Raw genomic sequence first — 21,465 nt, forward strand, 5'->3', positions numbered from 1 at the left:
TGTGCAAAAACATTAAGTTTCTTAAAAACAAGAAGCACATTTTTAATGCAGTGCATAACGTTGGCAGTCCGGCTATCTCACGCTTAGCGTTATACTTTAATAAAAGGAATAATACACGTAAAACAGGCATCCTCAAGGTGATCGATACACAAGATCGATAAACCCTCAGAGACTAAGCAATGTTGGTAAATCTTGCTAACATGGTCAGAGGGAAGAGCAAATCAATTAATGACAACATATTCAGTTTAGAAATATTTTTTTGGAAGTAAGCTTTACAACGAGCATGGATCAGGGGTGTAATGAAATTCTATTTATCTACTTTTCTGTTTTTCACACACTGCTGTATTTATGTTTTCACTAATATTTATGTTTCACTAATATATTTCTTATAAATGTCAACCATATCAGTTGTGAAAGAACTGCGTTTGTCTCAAGGTTAAAGAAGAAAGCAGATACTATTTTCGATTATATAAATAAAAATTCTCTTCATTTATCTGTTAAGCATTATTTTATTTGTGGTATCAATAACATTTATAGTATTTATAGTATCAATATTTGTTTAAATAAATGATTTTGGTCGAAACTCTTACGTTACGGTTAAAAAAACTAGGATTCTTTTACGAGCCTTTATTTAGAATTAATTTGGTTGCAGTTCATAGTTCAAATGAGCTTTGGATTAGAATACGGATTTAAGACAAAAACTGAGGGGGATACTGAATTGCAAAATTTGCTATTTTTGATGACATTTTCAACTTGCTTTGAGAGAACAGTTAATAAGGTTAGAATAATTCGATGAAATAAGTTTAAATGAAATGCAGCAAAAAAATGCTTGTAAATTAAATATGCTGTACAAGGAAGTCATGTAGTGTCCACATCAGATTTTTAGTTTAATTAAAATATAATTTGTACTTTCTTTGAGTTTTAATTAAATAAGTGAATAGCTCTTACGAAAATATTCTTCTGAGTAATTTGAGAGAATATGCTTTAAACAGTGTATATGAATTTGAACAGAAAAATATGCTAATGGTTCAGATTGAAAATAAATAAACAGTGGTTTTATGACGTAATTAATGACATCTATTCCCGATAAACCGATCCATTTTCAGAAATCATTGATAATGCCATAAATTCATTGCTAATTTTTCACTTTCAATTTTCAGAGCTTTTTACCGCATGCTGCACATTTATCTTCTCAGCTATGTAGTATACAAACTACGTATTTATTGAGAATAGCGATAGAGATTACAGTGTTTACTCACATATCTTTCCAACATCGCTTACTTACCCTCCTAGTTTATTCAGCATATGATTTAAAAACTTATGATTTTTAGCAAGAGTATAAATAATATGCACAAATAAAGAAGTATTTTGTGTAAGTATAAAGAATATTACTGAAACTGGTTAAAGTCCTTTGAAATACATAGTATAATATTAGAAGGTTTTTACGTGTGCTTTTTGATGTGCTGCTTTTATCATTATTGAACAAATGCCAGGACATTGGTCATCAGGTCGTTGGCGACAATCTTTTTAACAATACAATCCAAATCGTTTAGTGAAGAACACTCGTCTAGACTCTAGATGAACAGCATTCATGTCTTGCCCGTAGTCACACAGAACACATTCAGGTGCATTAGTCAGTTTAAAATGAAACAAACAGTTCACTTAAGACAATTGTGTTCGGTCAAAAATCAAAAGTCGTTCACAGTAGCAGTACAGGGTGTATCCAGGACACTGTGATTACCACAAAACGCACACTAGGAGCGTGGGAAGGCACTCGACGAAACAATTGCTTGAAAATTCTCTTCATATCTAATTTAGCAGAGTGTAGCGGAAGGTCTCTATGAAACTTTTGAAGAATATCATTTCCCTTTTTTGCCAAAAGGTCTGCTATCTCGTTTCCACAGAGACCACAGTGTGACGGTACGCATTAGAAAGCAACTCCTTTCCTTAAATCCCTTTCAAGAACTCCTGCAACTGTGTACACGGGAAACCCAATTCTCCTGGCTACTCATAAAAGGACGGTCAGCACTAGAACTTGAAAGCATTATAAAAGCAAGAGGACAACGGTAATCGCCGATTTACCCTACCCATGGTGTGAACCACGAGGAGGCCTGCTGCTTTACACCCCTGCTACGTTTATTATTTATGCCGCCTGTTAAAAAATAATACACATGGAGTATTTTTCACCTCCGGGTTTCAAGTGTTAAAATTTATAGGAAAAAGGCAAAAATACGCAAGTAAATACGGTATTTGCGAGATTTAAGTAACTTGAAGCTTATATTAAAGAGTTGTTCATTATCGCGTGTTTTTCGATTATGAAGCGTTCTCATTTAAAGGAAAATAAACACACGTTCATAAAAAAAATATGATACATATGGCACCTGTGAAGCATTTTAAACGCTTATATAACTAGCAAAATCCAACCGTCGTTGGGTACTGAATTCAAACGAAAAGGCTCAGTGCACTTAGAAATATTGCCTTTCTTTTTCAGAAGCCATTTTTTTTCTGGAGCAATTAATTACAGCTCGCTTCTGAAGAAAAAAAAAAACCATGACGTTGGTCCCACGAAGCGCATTGAACCTTTTCATTTGAAATGAAAGTTGAATTTTGACGATTACCAACGTTAAGTTGAAATGCAACTCTTGTATCTAATATCTTGTTTATTTAACCTTGACTGCGGCTTTCGTTCAAAGGCATAAGTTCAATTACATACACATGAAAGAAAGCTAAGGTACCGAGCTGATATAAAAAAAAAAAGGTTTGCCGAGTATTAAGAGCCTCCCACAATATATGTGTACTGTCGTCTGTATAACGACAATATATCCTGCAATCAGGCAATTAAAGCACACTTTTTGGACGTAAAGCATAGTAATTACTTCTTTTATCTCCCAGAGCTAAGGTGAATTAAGCCAAGCATTTCCAATGTCTATCCTTATCATCCTTATTTCGAAGAATATAGTCTTGGCCAGCAGGAGAAAGTGAACATCAGAAAATATAACTTCGGTTTTTCTTCTGATTTATGATGGATTTTAGCTGATTGCTGCACTTCCTTCAGCGATAACGAATTCCACCTCTTTAAGAATTTTTTTTTCTGGCATTGAGGGGAAAAAATCATTGCGTCTACCGTAGTAGTAGTAATTTTTATGATAAGCGCATTTTATTCAGCAAAACCATGTATTGATCCAAAAGACCAGCTGAGGTATTCGGTGCTGAAAAGAAACGAAATCGTGTTTGCCTCATTAGATGAGGATTAGTGCAAGAAGCTTTGCAAAATACTGTTCGGAAATTGAAGTTCCTCACACTGTATATACCTTTTCTCTGTTAGTGAAGAATGAAATTCTGTTTATATATATATATATGTATATAATATATATTATGATTTTAAAGGCGCAGTCGAGGTGGCATAGTGGGACGATGAACAAGACAAAAATGAAATAAACGAATTTCCAATCTTTATATCCACGCATATAAAATCATCTCAGTAGATATTTATTCAATCAGAATGATATCCGATACATTTCTATGATTCAATGATAAATAAATATGATAAATTTCTATGTACATTCGTTTTTTTAAAGGAAATGACGTAGTCAGTTTAGAAGCGAAGCGATGGGGATGTATTAACTGTGCCGAAGCTAGTAAATGAATGACTTAGTTTTTTGTGCCAAGAGTATTTATACCAAAGTAGAGCTAATCTGTGATTGGTTAATTTGTGGTTGTTAAACAGAAGATTCTCGAACTTGGGAGAACGGATGAATTTAGGTGAAGATCACCATATCAAGAATGTTAATTTTGAGGTTGCCAATTATTTTTAAAGCAGCTATCGTATTTTCTTATACCTTGTTGGCTTGTGAAATTATATAAACTAACAAAATTTATCCACCACTACTGGTGGAGAAGTAAATTAAACTAAATATAAACTTGAGTAAACAGGAAAATTAACAACCCTTAGCTATATCTTACCAACTTTCTTCTAAATAAATTTTATCCATTTCATTATCAAACAAAACTGTTGTTCGACAAATATGTAAACAACACAGTTTCTCAACAGGCTAGAAAAGCGACCGGCAGTGTTCTTTCATATGCGCTAATTCTATTCACAAGACACACACCTTAATCTCTAAATTGCGTATTCTGTAGCAATTGCCAATGCAAGATAAATAAATACCTACATGTCCATTTAAACTCCTCCAAATTTATATTCTAGGGAAATCTCACGAGAAAACAGAAAAAAATAACTGATTACTTTAAATGAGACTTTATAGGTTTAACGTTTTCAGCCGCCTCTAGAAATTTAGGCATAACAAATGAAGGCAGGCTTTAATTGCACAAAGGCACCACAGGTTAAATTTACGGCAATGGTAATGTATTCTTTTCAGTGACGAGTCAAATTTAATATCTGCTTCAAAACTCATTTATCTCAACCAGCGATAGAGAATATAACAGCTATGGCGGTGTAAATGTGATAAGGAGGATTAAAAATCAATAGACTCACTATCCTTCAAATTTTAATGGTGATTGAAAGAGAAGTTACCTAATAAATTTAGTTATAACATTTTCCAGCCAAGTTTTGCCTAACATTTAAATATATGTAACTAAACTTCATTTCTTTTCAGAACACGCGCCTTTCGATTTGTTATTAGATTTCATGAGAGGTAGATGAGTTTATTTTGCCTTAGCTCTACGCGAAGACGGCCAGCTAGCTTTTCACACTTTTCCACCGCCGCTATAAGCTTGTTATTAACTAATACTAATGGATGGCAAGAAATTTTAATTTTCTTATATTTCTTATAAATAATAATACTTTAATGTGACATTTTTATTCATGTTCATGAAAGTATTCTTGTGATATGTGAAAGTGTTTACATTGCAACATATTGACATAGTAAATCAGAGCTTTAACCATTCGCTTTTTGGTAAGACGAATATTTCCCTCATTTGACATCATCATGGAACACTTGCAAACCGAATTTGAAATTATTTTAGGTCAAAGTAGTTACTATAATCTTGTATCACAGGCTGTGTTCTCAACCGTCTGACCACCAGAACTATTTAAGACCTTTGGTTTCAAGAGAAGCGATAATAATCACAAAAAATAGGCCCACTCCAGATACTTACGTCCATATGAGAAAAAAGCATTATATCCATCATTCCAAAGTAGAATATTATTAAATGTAATTTCAAAACCGTTAATGGGGTATGTGTGCATGAATTAGGGAGGATCATATTGTTTATGAGGTATTCTCTTTTTTTTTCCCAAATAATGCTATCGTGAATTATTTCAAGTTTACTCATACTATAATAAACTAGTAATACTACAGTTTATTATACTTTAAAGCTGTAATCATTCATTAAGTTTGTATTTATGTGGTTACATTTGTATCTTTTTAAATAAGCTTACTCAATTTTCTTCATCATTTTATTAAGAAATCAGTGTATTTATTCATGTTAAATGATCACCAGCGCCCAGAATCATTTTTCTTAAATGCAAATTTCTATTTAGTTTAAATGCATTAAATCAGATTTCAATCCGTGAGATACATATTTTGCTTAAATGTTTTAATAGTATTTTATGCACTATTTACTCCGCATAAAATATTTTGCGAAAGTAACTTTACTTCATAAAGAGAATTTTATATTGAGCTTCATTACTGCATTACCATGTGAAAAACTGACATTTTTATTCTTGTCACTTTTATATATGCTACATTCGTCCTTCTTCATAGTTATCCTCCTCTTTATTTTTAAAAAAACATTAATTCGTGAGAACATTAAGAAAGTGAAAATAAGAGACTAGAGATGAATTGTTTTAGTGCCTCCGAACATAATGCAGTGATAAATCCAAAGCTACTTATTCTGAGCCAAAAGCAAAATCTTTCCAATGATGTCACATTAAAGGAAATCCTCTAACCTCTTTGATGTTGCAAATGGGTTGATATATACTTGGCCAAGAGTTAAGAGAAAGGAATATAAATGCATTTAGTTCTCCAGAAACAGTATTAAATTAAAAAGCAGAACGACACTTCTGAGGAACAAGGATGACAGTTTTATGGGAGGTCACATCATCTTTATGCTGGGTTTGAATTTAGTTGGACAACGCTCACTAGGGCACAATCGCCCTTGGGCTTGGATACCTCTTGTGTAACTTACATGTGTGTTCACCTTCCTGATTAATATAATGTAGGCGTCGAGCAGGAAATAGATCGTAGAACCTTAACGCAAAGTCATGTCACATGAGGAACGCTGCGGGCATGTTTGCTAGAATCCTTGACTTGCATAACAGTACCCTATTTTCATGCCACTGCAGATCTTTGCACAACGTGACACGCAAGTTGAGAAATATATGTAACAAAGGCTCCTAAAATCAAAGATAACTATTAAAGAAATTTTTTATAATGCTTATTATATTGTAATTTGATCATCGTCTTAACTAAGCCGCTGTACATAAGATTAATAAATTTGTCCTTAATGTGTAAACTTATTTGAGGAAATAAATTTAATTTCTATGAGCTTTTACACAATGCTATTTGAAAATAATAAATATTTTAAAGAAAATCATAGCATCGATAATAAAGAGATAATAATGATTTCTTAATACTAAATTATTACTATTATTCATGTTTTTTAAATTGTGTCCTGTATGTGATAGACTGAATTTATGTTGAAAAAAAGATGAAATTCTCTCAAAACTAAAATACAATATTTCTTTTGCGAATCTTTTAGAGAATTTTACATTTAACAACGTTAAAAGTATGCTTTCAAATGAATTTTATTTCATTTTAACACTCAGGTTTCTACATTTCAAAATGTTATTGTATCATCTTAAAATAAAATTGCGTCCGTATTTGATGTAATTTCTTCAACGGATGCTCTGAAAGCTTCAATATCGAGCAAGACGGAGGATAACTTTATTCCAATAGAAGAAACTCTAGAAAAACTCTAAGAGAATGCAGACGTGTTACAATACGAAGTTGAATTTCGATAAACTATTATTTCATTTTATCACACTGCTTTTACTTATTTGGAGAAATGGACAAAAAAGTATTTCTATTGATGGAAACGTGCAGCTAGATCATACCAATTAAATCTCTTCTTGGAGTCAATTTGAAACAGCTTTTTTGTTAATTAATAAAATGATACCAAATCATAAATTATTGGGAGTAGATATATATGAGAGATATGTTTACCTTAAACAACATACCAGGAAAGAAAAAATATTGAAACGGTCAAAAAATAAGATGTGCCCAGATCAGAGGTGGATAGAAATAACTGAATATTTTAATAAGAATGAAATTCCTTGTTCAAATGTCCAATGCTGCAACTGAGCGAGTTTTTATTATGAATAGTTTTTATTATGAATAGAGCGAGTACATTATGAATAGTTTTGGGGCTAGTTATAAGACACAGCTTAAAGTGGACACTCTGAAGGGTATGTTAATCTCTAAAATGAATGTTCATAAAAATTTCACGGACTTTTATAAGACGATCAAAAAAGAAAACGGTGTTCTAAGAGATATTCATGCTTCAGAGAAATATAAGGTTACTTCATCAAAATAATTTAGAAAACTTAAAAAATTATTACTTTGTTTAAAAATGAATGCTGCGTTTTGATTTATTCTTTATTTATTAAAACATATTATATATCACTATTAAAAATAAAACAAAAATTATTTATATTAATATATAGAAATAGATAGATAGATTCCTACATACTACCTCCACCATAACAATAATAATAAAACTATTTACTTGTTTAAAAATTCATTTAAAAATTATGTATACAGAGTCTCGAATTTCGAACTTTGAAATCTGCTCACCTTACTAATACTTGATACACACTTGATTTTGATTATAATTGTCTAATTCATCTTTACTCAAATCTGATTATTCAAAATATAAATTCATTGAGCTAACTCACCAATTAATAAACCTTCGTACAAATTATTTAAACTGTGTTATTCATCATAATGAAATTTTAATTAGCAGGGCACTGCCTGAAAGTTAATGTCAGAACAAACTATCGCAAAACGTAAGTTAAACATTAACGAAAGTAGTAGAATTAAAGCCCCAGTACTGTCATCTAAAAATAGTACAATGTCCTCGATCAGTTACAATTTTAACCTAACTTTAGGTGAAATCATTCTGCATAAAACTGCTGTGATTTAATTCATTTCGCAAAGATTTGATTCCCGCTGAGTCTTAAGCTGGTTTCGTTTTTCTTTGCAGTGGCAGCACTGGAATATTGATATGTAACATGTATGTCACTCAAATAGTAAGAGCTAAAATTAGTTTGTCTCAGATGATCGTTAAAACGTCGCTAAGAAAATGAAAGATAAGAAACTTAATTTAGAATAACTTCAAAATATCCTTGCAAGAAAACAGATAATTGTAAAGAATGAGATCCTTAAGAATAATAATTTCAGGCTTTCAGTAAAGGCAAAAAGTTTTAAGTATTTTCAGTGCTCTGAGTTTGTGAGACAAAATAAGATTACCAGTTTTCTTTCTTTTGTGTCCTATCCACTTTTTCATAGAATAGCTAGTTATTTCATGAAATAATAATGTGTATATAATAAGATCTAGTTCCACGCCTTAATTAGTTATTTCATGAAATAATAATGTGTATATAATTAGATCTAATAAATCTAATTGAACGCCTTAACTGGTTGTTTCATGAAATAACGATAGGCACCCCGTTAAAGTATATAAGATAACCGATATGACCACTCCCGCTTATTAGTATTTAGCTACTATACTGAGATATATAGAATGATTTTAATTAAAGTTCTGAATTTGGTCATAAGCAATATTTTTATGATTAAAGATAATTTTTTTAGCTTAATATATACATATTTCTGTAGCCGGATCATGTTTTCCATTAGACTCTCAGAAAATCAATATTCACCGTTCATTATCTTAATACATGATAATAAGATTCTGGCTGAAAAAATAAGGTTAAATAATGCCATTAGTAAAGTATGTACAGTTTGTTTAAAAGAAAGCAGTGATGTAATGAGCCTGTCGATATATCATGCTTAGGAGACTATGTTTTGGAAGGTACAGTTGTATAAAAGACCTGCAAATTATGTTTTAATGAAATGAATTTTCATAGGGAAAAAGAAAATTCTAAAGAATCTTTGGAAATTCAGGCTAATAAGATGAAACTAATGTCAGCTAAATCTCATTCTGAAGCTTCTGTTGGTCTTACAGTCCGTATCCTAGTACCTAAAGTTCACAGAGGAAGAGGTGACCCCAGACTTATTTCAGCTGTTATCATGAAAACAAGCGAAGAAGGATTTTTTTAATTGGGAACAAGAAATGGCCGCATAAAACCAGCTATATTCCTGATCTCAGTTCAACGTCTGTTAAAAAAACTAAACTGACGGGTACAGAGAAATCACTCCAGTCGGTTTCTACAGCTCAAAGTTTAGGTACCGGTCAGGGATTTAAAAATATTCGTGTAAAGCAAAGTGTGCCAACAAAAAATATATTTCTTTTAGAAATAATGTTCTATGCAGTTTAAAGTGACATTTTAGTAATGTCTGTTGTAACGAATGTTTTTATTGTGTCTTTGTATAAATAAGATTTTGTAAGCTGTATAATTCAGTTAAATTTTTCATTTGACACTTATCTTTGGTTAATTGAGACTTGGAAATCATACCTGAATTAGAAGCAAGTTAATAAAAAAAATAACGTAATGTTGATTTAAATTCTCTTAAGATTTTTTTCTTTGAATTTCTTTTAAATTTTTGTAAATATGTATTTTCATGTGGTTACTTTTGTTTTAAATTTAAAAGAGAATATTTTACTTGATTATTTTAATTTTTCAATTCATAAAGATATAATTTAGAAACGTGGCTCTCTTTCTAAATCTTTCAGTTGAACCTTGACGAAGACCAGGAATTGTTAGTTTTGTTTAACTTTTGTTTTTGTATTAATTTACTTCTGTTTCAGATTTGATAACGAAGTTTTTGATCCATATTATTTTTAATTTGTTCTTGTTAGATTAGATTGTCATTTTCGGTTGACATATATATTTTAGCTCATACTTTTATTAATTAATTTTGCAGCACTTAGCACGACATTGCTATTAAGCATTTATTTAATTAAATATTCTTAAAATTTTCGTCTCTCCTCTCTGTTATATTATACTTATATACGTACCTGCATATGCAAAACCTGTATTATGAATTAAAAAAGGAGAAGTTTTTATGCCACAATATTTGTATATTTTTGCTTAAATGTTTAGTGAGCAAATTTGATTTTATTTAATATTTACGAAGAAATCAGGAAGCATTTTTATGAAATACACTTATGTTAATGTGAAATCCTCCGCATTTTCACATCATATTTAAAAATATATCTTCCGTCCCCGTAATGTATGATATATTTCTTTGTGACTTCTCCCATGCGAGAAATTTGCAAAATATTCTTTCCATACATATAACTCTTGAATTATTTATGTTTAAATATTTTTCCAATAGGTGTTTTCGGTGCGTGTAATTTGAAACCTTTTACATTACTATAGGAGATTTTTTTTTGGCTCCGGTGTGGTGTATTTAATTATGGCAAAGCACACTAGGGCTATCTGCCTAAGAGGAGGGATGCCTTTCGTGGAGGACTTTCTAAGGGAAACTGGCTCGTATACACGTTACACATGGGGAAAACCACGAAACACCCATGCAGCCAGCCCGTTCGCGGGATTCGAACCTCGGACCGAACTACCAGTGTTCAGCGACTTTACCGCTCGGCCGCTAGTGGGCCTTTTTTTTTTTTTTTTTTTTTTTTTCCCTCCAACATACGTTTTTAGGCATGTGCTTAAATGTTCTGCACTTGCGTGCTTTAATTGTGTATTATTTTAGTGTATATCGAAATCAGTGCCTTGGAAAAGAAAGTGATTTGAACCATTGAAAACAGAACCAAAACTGAAGACATTCATAACATACTTTATTTCTATTTAAAAATGTCTTGGATTAAAAATTTAGCGCAATTAAAACAACATCGCTTTCAAAAACAATATTAAGTTTAATGAACATTTTATATTCTCTTGAAGGGCAAACTAATTATTTCGCATCATCCTTTTGAGCAAAAGCAAAATTCACTTTTCTGGACATAAGCATTATTTATTTACTTAATTATACTTATTTCTTCATATTTATTTTACTTCATTCTGTCCTTTAAATGCACTTAGGATTTTTAGTTTTCATTTGATTTCTTAAAAATAGCAAACTGATTAATTTCCCGCTGTTTATTTAAATAGTTGATTTGAATGCTCATTGCAGATTTACGCTATAGATGGCGCTAGTGTAGTTTCTAATCTGGTTTAGTTTGCTAAGTTTAAAATTACCATTCGTGTTTGAGTATCTGATTAAGCACCGTGAAAGATGCGCGGGATTTTGAATGTTACATTACTGTTTCTGATATATTTCAGTCTTGAAATACCCAAGGCGAATCCATCTGCATGCAAAGACAGGAGAAAAAATATGGATAAGAGTTATAATAAAACTATGTCACATCACGCCTTCATAAATATTTTATATTTAAAATTATACAATTTTACGCATGAATTAACTTTGCAGCTGAAGTATCCATATAAAGAAATTAAAATGCACAAGGTAAGATTTGCTTTCCCTTTTATTTTCATTTTTGAAGCCTTTCTAGTGATGTTAACCACTTTGTTGCATACAAATAATCCAGAGAAGTTAAATGAAAATGTTTGTATTTTTTCTACTTAAAATAACCTTAGTAATTAATAAAAAAATTAATTTTATTCAAATTTCGTTTTAAATAATTGCTATAGTCTACTACAGTGGACAGCATGCATATATGTACATGCATACAAATGTCTTCCCAACGATTTACGATCATTGCATTTGAAATCATTTCCTGCCTTGTTTGCAGTGATCATTACCATCTTCTAAATGGTAAATCTACAACTGAAATGTACATACAGATCCCCCAAAATACCTTCATTTCGTCGATTGTGATTGAATTCATTTTGCTACGAATTTGTAACCTGTACCTATTGGATTCAAATGTCAAATCTTCCAGAAATTCCTTTCCAAACATAAATATTTCCAGTGGAGTTTTGGCTTGATAAGCAGTGCATTTGGGTTTCAATTCACTCTTTTCGGTAGATCTTTATCTATCCACTTCACAATTTTCTCAAACTGACATTTAAAATAAAATGTCTAAAATTACTAATTATGAATAAAAAATGGCAATATAAGAAAATGTAAGCAATATATAATATTTACTATGAGAAATTGCACTAACTTGGAAACAGAAGTAGCAGCCATTTTCCAAATAGCAATGTTTTACTTAGTGATGCTATGCAGCCATGTATGATCGACAATTGAAAGTTCTAATAATATAGAATGAATAAACACAGGAATGGAATCTATTAAGGCATTTACAATAGAATAAACAAATTTACAGTTTTGTCTACTAGAGTGGACATGATGCAACAAAGGGTTAATAAATTCCAAAAAGATTGATAATATTAAAAAAAAATTCCCAATTTAAAGGAAACTCAAACGTAAATGATTAAGAAATTGTTTCAAACATTTATTATTTAACATTTTATAACTTTCTTTAATTATAATCTTTTTATAGTTTTGAGAAACTAGGAAACAAATTTTGAAATATATCTGGTTTACATTTTAAATTAATGTTCTGAAACATAAATGTAGTTTATTTAAAAAAAAAAAAAATACTGAGGATTTGAGTGGGATATAAATTTATCTGATTTATACCCAGATTTCGAAGAGAATAAAAGACTTAAATTTTCCATTTTGTTCTCGGTCTAATAGAAGTATGAATGTTATACATTTCTTTATATTTTATTTTTGAGGCTATATAAGCTTTATTGCTTTTAAGATTTACAGGTAGCTTTAAATCTGTATTTTCTATACAGAAATAAACATAGCTAACAATATATTAATAGTAATTTACTAAAAATGTATTTAATCTTTATGTCAAATTAAACATGTTGTTTTTCTATAGTTTATTTTTTAATATAGTATCTTCATTAGCTTTTTTGATTTTTTTTCTAATTAATTCACTTATAAAAATACATAATTTTGAAAAGATTTTATTTAGATTTCAAGCATAATCTGAAACCGGGGAGTAAAATCTTTTATTTTACGATTTTGTTGTTGATTTAATTCTTGGACGTATACCTTTTCTAATCTTCCCAGATTTACTTTATGTTAATTAAATCAAAAAGTTATTGTTTAGTAAATTAAAAAGTCAGTTAGTAAATCATAACCTTATCAACTTGTTAAACATTTCAGTAGTTTCTTGCATCATTAACTATTGAGCATATTACTAAGAATAATAGATATTAGGAATTTAAAAACTTGAGCCAAGAACATTTGAAATAAAGCTTCCTAAAGAACTTAAATTTTAAGAATTATTAAAATTATTCACTCTCAACTTTTTATGAAATCTATAATGAATGAGAAATGCAGCAGAGATTCATTTATTTCCCTGGAATCAGGAATAAGTGTTTTCAGATAACTCATAGTAGCTATTTATGGTAATTAAAAGTTGTAATACATATTTATAAAGTGTGAAGATAGCCCTAGAGTGTTTTAAGTAAACAACATAAAACACTGTAAATAAAAAATATGTGTTAATATATAATAGTAAATAATGCAAATAATATAGGTATTTATCATCGGTAAATTAATAAATGAGTTAATATTCAGTATTTCGATTTTCCAGTCTGAATTATGCGAAATTTAACCATTCTCGCATTTTTGATATTAGCTTCGGTTTCCATTTGTATGTTCTTTTATACTCGTATATCATTACATAGTTCTTTTAAAATAATTAATGATCTTTTCCTGAGTGTTTTACACTACGATCGTGGAAGATAGAAAATCCATTATATCGTTATGAATTAAATAAATCAGTTCGGGAATTGCTCGTTTATATAGTGTATCTTTTTTGGGTAAAAAGAAACATTAATTTTAAGCACATGTTTTAAGGTTAACATTGATATTTCCCTTTTAAACATCTTATTTAAAGGATGGTAGAATATAGATTGGTAATCAAGTGAAAAGACTTTTTATTTTTATTCTAATTATGATTTTAATTTACTGAACCAATGCCATATGCAAAAAATGCATGAAAAAACTGAAAATACTGTAACTTAAGTATACGAAATTTATAAAGCAAATTTTTAAACTTTTAACTTATAAAAACAGGAATGTGCGAAGAAGTCATAGCACCGCACTATTAAGCATAGTTTCCGCAATTTCAGAAATCCTTTAATCATCTTATCTAAAGGATGGTGGAGTATGGATTAGTAATTAAGAGAAAAGACTTTTTATTTTTATTCTAATTATGATTTTAATTTACTGAACCAATACCCCATGCAGAAAATGCATGAAAAAAAACTGAAAATACTGTAACTTAAATATACGAAATTTATAAAGCAAATTTTTAAACTTTTAACTTCTAAAAACAGGAATGTGCGAAGAAGTCATAGCATCGCACTATTAAGCATAGTTTCCGCAATTTCAGAAATTACAGAATTTCAGAAATTTTTTATTACAAAATAGTCACTTATTCACCAATATATTTTATGTTAATTAAAATTTGTACTTTAAAAGTACAGCGCATATTGTAATTAACCTGATCCATCAGTGAACTTGTATATTTAAACAGAAATTTATTTCCCAACTCTCTAGTTTTGCAAGCTGTGTATTGAAATTACACTCTTTTTTTTCATTTTAAAATGCGTATTTACGTACAAAGATAGAAATAACGAAACATTTCTTTAAAAACTTAAAAGACTTTCGAGCTCAATGGTGAAATGTAATTTTTCTTTACGACTTCGGTTCTGCTAAGTAAAGTTCCAATAGCTGTGGTTTTACCAATAGCTGTGGTTCAATAGCTGTGGTTTTACCACAAGAATAATAAACATTTTATGCAAAAACGTTATGAAGACATGTATAATATTTTAACCAGTAATAGAAGCAAATGTTTCGAGAATCTTACATTAATTCTTTCAGGTAAATTCATTAATTCTTTCCTCTTACGTTAACACAAACGATCTGAAGGTGCTTCAGTTATACTTAAATTTAGAAAGCAGTAATTTCGTTAAAATATTTTTTGAAGATAATATATAATTACAAGACTGTCCTGCATTTATGCAACACATAAGATAGAAATTTTGAATTAAAATCTGCCTTTAATTTTTTTAGACGCCAAGGCAGTACAAAAGGATTAGAAAGAAAGCATTTCTGTTTTCGTCCGTAAGTAGTACATTAAGACGCTTTAATCCTTTAAAGCTGATAATAGTACTTCAGGAATTACAGGTCATAAATTGATGATGTTCTCAGAGGAAATGTGCCGTGACGTGTGGTTGCTTATAAGAACTCATAGCCAAGTTTTTAGGGCTGGAATAAAAATTCAGCTCTTTTTATCACGTTTCTAAATCATAAACCGGTTGTCGTTTTTGGTAACATATACTAATTACTAAATGACTATTTAATACTTTATTTTGATGGAAAGCTAACCAATTCTATTAAGTGTTTGCTTGGTAAAGTTATTATCGAATAAATCGCCATTCTTAGAATGGAAAGTTTGCTTATAAAAACGTGAGGGTTTATTTGAGTGGAGGACTTTTCAGGCGAAATTGACTCTTAATAACAATACAAATAGGAAAAAAGCACGCAAGGGTCTTACAGTTAGCTCATTCGCTGGATTTCGAACTCGGGTTAAACTATCACTAATCAGAAGTCTTTGGTCGTGCTGGTTGACCACCACCACCACATGGATGCCTTTCGAAGTCTACCGTATTGAGAAAGCCAGCGGCGGTCCGTTATAAAACTCTCATGTCATTAGAAAAACATGTCATAGTTCCGTCACAAAAACTTAACGTCAATTTACTTTCTAAGGCAAATAGGAAAGGCAAAATTTGGATTTCCCTTATTATCGGTTTGTACATAAAGCAATTTAATGAAGGTGTTTACTTTTACTTTATATCAATCAAAGAAAAGCTGTTTGCTTTAAATCAAAACTAATTATATCAGTCAAAGAAAAGTAATTCGTTGAACGTAATCTTTATAAAAAACAGGCGTACTGCTAAAATACTAAATATCTTTGTAAAATATTGGGTTGGAGGGAAAGTTCTGTCGTATTTTAAAGAAAATATTTGAATTCATTTATAAAAATATGTGCTTAATATTAATCAATTATATATGCTCCGTTATTTGTTACAACCTGTTGCCATCTTCCAGGTAACTTGTAAATTCCTGTTTTGTAGAAGTTCTCATCCATGGAGTTAAAATAGTCAGCAACTGCCTTAGAAACACTTTCAAAAGACTTGAATTTTTTTCCCGTTAGATAATTTTGCAGAGATCTGAACAGGTAATAATCAGAGGGTGCAATGTCAGGTGAATACGGGGGGTGACTAAGGATTTCCCATCCTAACGCATTCAGTTTTTGTAGTGTCACCACTGCAGTATGCGGGCGAGCATTATCGTGATGGAACACTATTCCTTTTCTGGACGCTAATGCTGGCCTTTTTTCTTTGATAGCTGCATTCAATTTATCCAGCTGATTGCAGTACAGATCCGCGTTGATGTTTTTTCCCTGTTTCAGCAACTCGTAATACACTGGACCTTTCCTGTCCCACCACAAACAAAGCAGTACTTTTCGTTGATGGCTACTTGGTTTTGGAACTGTTGCTAATGATGTTCCTGGTTTGCAGTAAGATTTTTTCTTTTAATATTCTCGTAAAGAATCTACTTTTCATCTCCAGTAACCAGCCTGTCCAAAAACGGCTCCACATTGTGTCTAATCAGATGTGATGAACATATTCTTACACGATCAGACAAATTCTTTTCCGTTAATTCATGTGGAACCCAAACACTTTGCTTTAACACAAACCCAAGAGATTTAATGCGATCTCCAACAGTTGTATGATGAATGCCAAACTCTTCTGCAATTTCTCGACTTGTTAAATGTGGATTATTTTCCAACATGGATCGCAAAACATCATTATCGATCTTGGATGGTCGTCCAGATCGAACACTTTCTTTGAGGCTCAGGTCCCCGGAACGAAATTTGCTAAACCATCTTTGACAAGTACGAACATTTACAATATCTTTTCCAAATACCGCACATAAATTTTTTACATGCAACAGATGCGTTGCTTCCTTTTTGGAATTCATATAAAATGCAGTGTCGTAAATGCACTTTATCTGCCGACATGTTTTTCCCTTTAAATATTACAAGTAAATGATGAACAGTAATAAAGGGCACCTTTTATATTATACAGTAGCTAAAAAAACAAAAAAAATCCGATTGACTCACTAGCCAGATGTTTTTTTTATTTACAAGAAAAATCACCTGCCTATTTAAAATACGACAGAACTTTCCCTCCTTAAGTTATACTTCTCGAATTGTTAATTTAAGAAAAGCTTGAATTTATTTTTGAATGTTGTCGCAGTGCTTTTTATTTCTTAGTGGTTTTTTTTTTTCCAAATACACTAAACTATACTGTCAAATGCGTACTAAAGATCTACTGGAACTCTATTATTATTTTCTCCAACCGACAGCTTGGTTACAAATATCTAAATATCAGTTACATTAAGTCATCATTTTCGTACTATTGATAATATAATAGTTTCTCAATATGAATACTGTGTTTTATTAAAAGCTAATCAAGTGAAATCTGTTATCTAAATTTAAATTTCTTAATGAAGTAATTCTTTTGAAAGATTCAGTTTAATAAAATGTCAGAATGAAAAATCACAATGAAATATGCATTTTATTTCAAGTAAGATAGTATCACTTAATAGCACTAAATAAGAAACAGAACTTTATATTCCGATGAAGCAAAAATTCTATATAGCGTATAGAGCAGGAACATTTGCCAGACCTATCGCTTCTTATTTCAGCGAACTTAACTATTTTTCGTGCTTGCTATTTGTATAATTTTGCTATGTGAAAATGTTGAGCCAAGTAATATAAAAATACACGAGAGGCCATGACTTTTTATTGCTACAAACTGCTCATTCTGTAGTATATGCATTCATATTTTTCTTTGTCATACAGTTTGTATTCATCCTTTTTCGAAAGCTTTTTTATATCTTTAACTTCGTGCTTTTGCGGATTTCGTTTCAAGCAAAATGTTACTATGATCTGCATTTATTCTTTAAAGGCGCCGAATCAGGCCTTTATGAGTTTTACTTGAAAATGTTAAATGTTACTCAACTGAATCTTGCTTTATATGTACGAACTTTTAGTTCTAGTCATATACTTTTAACAATCGAATATTTTCGGTTTTATCTTTTTTAACTTTCGCGATATATCATTCCTTTCGCGTACATTATCCGCTTCCGAAAGGTACCGTCAAAAGCAATAAATAAGTATTTGTATTTGCTTTGTGGATAATTTTCGTGGGTTTTTCAACCCCTTGGGATAAGTTATCTATCTTGCGTGGTTTCAATGTACGTTCCTTATTTCTAAAATTAAAATTATTGCATTCCGATCAACAATTATTATATAACTGTTAAAATTGGTTTTTAACACATTGTTCGATTTTGCTAACAAATTTCTAACAAATTTCAAAAACAACAATTTTTAACTAACAAATTTCTTAATTTTTACAGAGCTGTCTCACTCTGACCGTATCTTTCAATTACTCAATCTCCTTTTTAACTTTTCCTGAAGTATTTGAAAAGAAAGTAAAATTTATTAATGTCTCGATGATGATAAAATAATGGTATGATTGTATGATGATGGCAATTATTTTAATATGCCATTATAAAATATAAATTTGTATTATCATGCCATTATCATTTAATAGTAAATTATATTTTATTATTAATAATGGGATGGTATGATAAAATTTATTCTATTATACCTGTGGGTTTCATATGAGAAACGAAATGTTATTTGGAGATTTTTATAGTTTGGATAATAATGTAACGTTCTAACGAAACAGATATGTGAGAATGGCCAATATATTGAAAATCCTATCATTAGTTTCCGGTTTTTCAACTTTTTTTAACAGTTTATGAAGAATTCGTTTCTTGATTACATGATTAAATGTAGAAATCTATAGTTAACCTTATTCATGCATTCAACTTATACATTCTTCTCAATCGGTTTCTGAACTTGAGAACTTCAATTCACAATATACATCGGCATTCAAAATTAAGAGAATATTTTCATTTGGTCGATTATTCTCAGAATTGATAGACAGATTTTAATAAAGTTTGACATGACAGGTTAAGATAATAAAAAAAAGTACTATACAATGTGCACTTGCGTGACCGATTTCAGAGCCAACTTCACTCCACAAAAGGAGAACATTTAAAGTAGCCTCTGTTTACAAGAAGGTCTGTTATTTGCATCCCGTTCACTTCTGCGCACGAGAAAGACTTCGACTTTGGAACAAGTATCAGTGGGAGACTTTCTCTTCACGGATGAGTCCCGATTCAGCCTAATCACTAATTCACAACATATTTTCATCTGGAGAGAACCAGCGATGCGCTACCTATTCTCCAAAATCTTAGAGAGGTATTAAGTTTTTCAGTAGATGTTTAATGGTCTGGGCATGTCTGGGTTAGATGGGTACACAAATCTTCATGTCTTTGACAGAAGCTCAATGATTACTGCGAGGTGTAAGAGAGAAATCTTAGAACCCTATGTTCGCCTTTTCAGAGTTGCATTTGGCCTTCAGTACATTTTTATGAACGACAACATTCGTCCACATAGAACGAATCTGGTAAATGATTTTCTGGGAAATGTGGATAATATGCTGACAAAATACAAAATGACATATCATACAACAGTCATTGTACTCACGCATGGTTATGCGCAAGGCTCATCGGTGCAGGAAGGTCTAAACAAAGTTCTGAGAGAGGGAAAAACGAGTTGCATTTGCCCTTCCAACAGCGCTCTGTAGGAGTTAGGTATGGAGATCTGATTGACAATCTATTCGGTTAAATCCATACCAAATTTCCTTAAAATCTGTAAATAAATCCTTTAGATAATCTACCATGTGTGAAAATTCTCTTAATTTTGAACACTAGTGTACAGTATTAGAAGTGTGCAAACTTCTCCAAAACTGATTTAGGATATATTATTTTGCTTGCATCATCGGAGCCATTTTATATTATTAGAATTCATTTGTAATCAGTATAGTTAGTTATTTTTACATTCCCATTAAGCTATCTGAATATTAATTTTAAGCTTTCGTCTTCCTTTTTTTCCCACTTTTCTGCCAGCAGTCCAAATATTTCGAAATTTTCATATTTCGATTTAGATCTCTGAAATAAAGAAGTGAAGGATATGAAAGTCCTTAAAAATTCTGTTCATATTTTCTTTCTCTGTAGTATTTAATTTTTAATTTAGCATGGATACTAAAGTGTCTTTTTTCACGTCATATACACATGTTTTCGTATACACATGATCTTATAAAAAAAGGCTGTTAGGAAATTGATCGTTGTTTGAACTGGGAGAAATTTTTTTGAGTCAGGTTAAGACTAACCAAATCATATACGATATTTTTCAGTTAGATTATTTTAAAAGGGGTTTCAGTACTTATTAAAGTATCTGAGGATTCTAAAACCGTAGTTGAAAGTTGTTTCACATTTTCCATACTTTTAAATCAAATTATGTTTATAAATTTCTTGAATGCAAATTTCATATATGCTTGAATCTTTCGTTCTTCTGTTTGAATAAATCTTTGCAGTAAGCTTGCTTCTAATACTTCCTAGATATTGTAGGCATTTGGTGCATATTATCAGTTTCTTTTATTTCGTTTCTGTGACTGATCCTCCTTAACCGAACATAATCTATATAACATCCACATGTTCATCGGGGCCCAAAAGAAAGGAATTGCTCCTATTGTTGGCCAAGGCATTGGGCATCTCTTAGGTAACAATACAAAATAGCTCTGTTCTTTCCCGTTTTTGATGGAACATTCTAGAGAATGGATCCGAGGGTCTTAACCTTCAAGAGGACTTTCAAACTTCCAATTAGCTAAATTTTGTAGCTTCTGTTACACATTGGGTTCTACCTTGATAAACAAAATAAACTTTAAAGTTTTGTTATTTCCTTCAGATATACCTGGTTACATTCTGCTTCTATCAAATAATGGCGGGGGCATTCAATGGATGAATAGATAAAGTCACGAATGTCGGGTAATTTTCCTAGGGTCTACTCCCGGAGGGGGGGGGGTGAACAAGCTAGCCTAGGAAGCTTTCATTGTTTTCCTCATGTATGTCGAGATTACAGACCAGTTGCCCTTAGAAATTCCTCTTCGAAATCATTCTTCCTTACAGACGCCCCACCAGCAGGGGAGAAGTAAAGTTAAGAGGAATATAGGTAGCTTGACCTGGGTTCGATTCCAGGCGAACGGGGCTGTCTGAATGGGCGTTTTCGTGGTTTCTCCCTTATGTAACCTGCATACGAGCTAGTTTCCCTCAGAAAGTCCTC

At 31.1% G+C, this 21,465-nt stretch overlaps 1 protein-coding gene across 11 annotated transcripts in view; it reads left to right on the plus strand.

Moving 5' to 3' along the window:
• Nucleotides 1-21,465, plus strand: part of LOC118199723 (zinc transporter ZIP12-like) — a 193,648-nt gene that overhangs the window by 139,123 nt on the left and 33,060 nt on the right. The window contains exon 1 of one of the 11 annotated variants that reach the window (XM_085809550.1): nt 11,381-11,612. The exons of 9 other annotated variants lie outside the window; for them this stretch is intronic. In XM_085809550.1, coding sequence (XP_085665676.1) covers nt 11,382-11,612 — 231 coding nt within the window. In that variant the 5' untranslated portion in view covers nt 11,381. Of the gene's footprint in view, nt 1-11,380; nt 11,613-21,465 lie in introns of those variants that run through there. One more of the 11 variants, XM_085809540.1, reaches the window with a different exon arrangement.

This window comes from Stegodyphus dumicola, chromosome X2 (assembly GCF_044657685.1).
Source record: "Stegodyphus dumicola isolate Sdum_Otavi_A_Nest chromosome X2, ASM4465768v1".
Taxonomy (NCBI): domain Eukaryota; kingdom Metazoa; phylum Arthropoda; class Arachnida; order Araneae; family Eresidae; genus Stegodyphus; species Stegodyphus dumicola.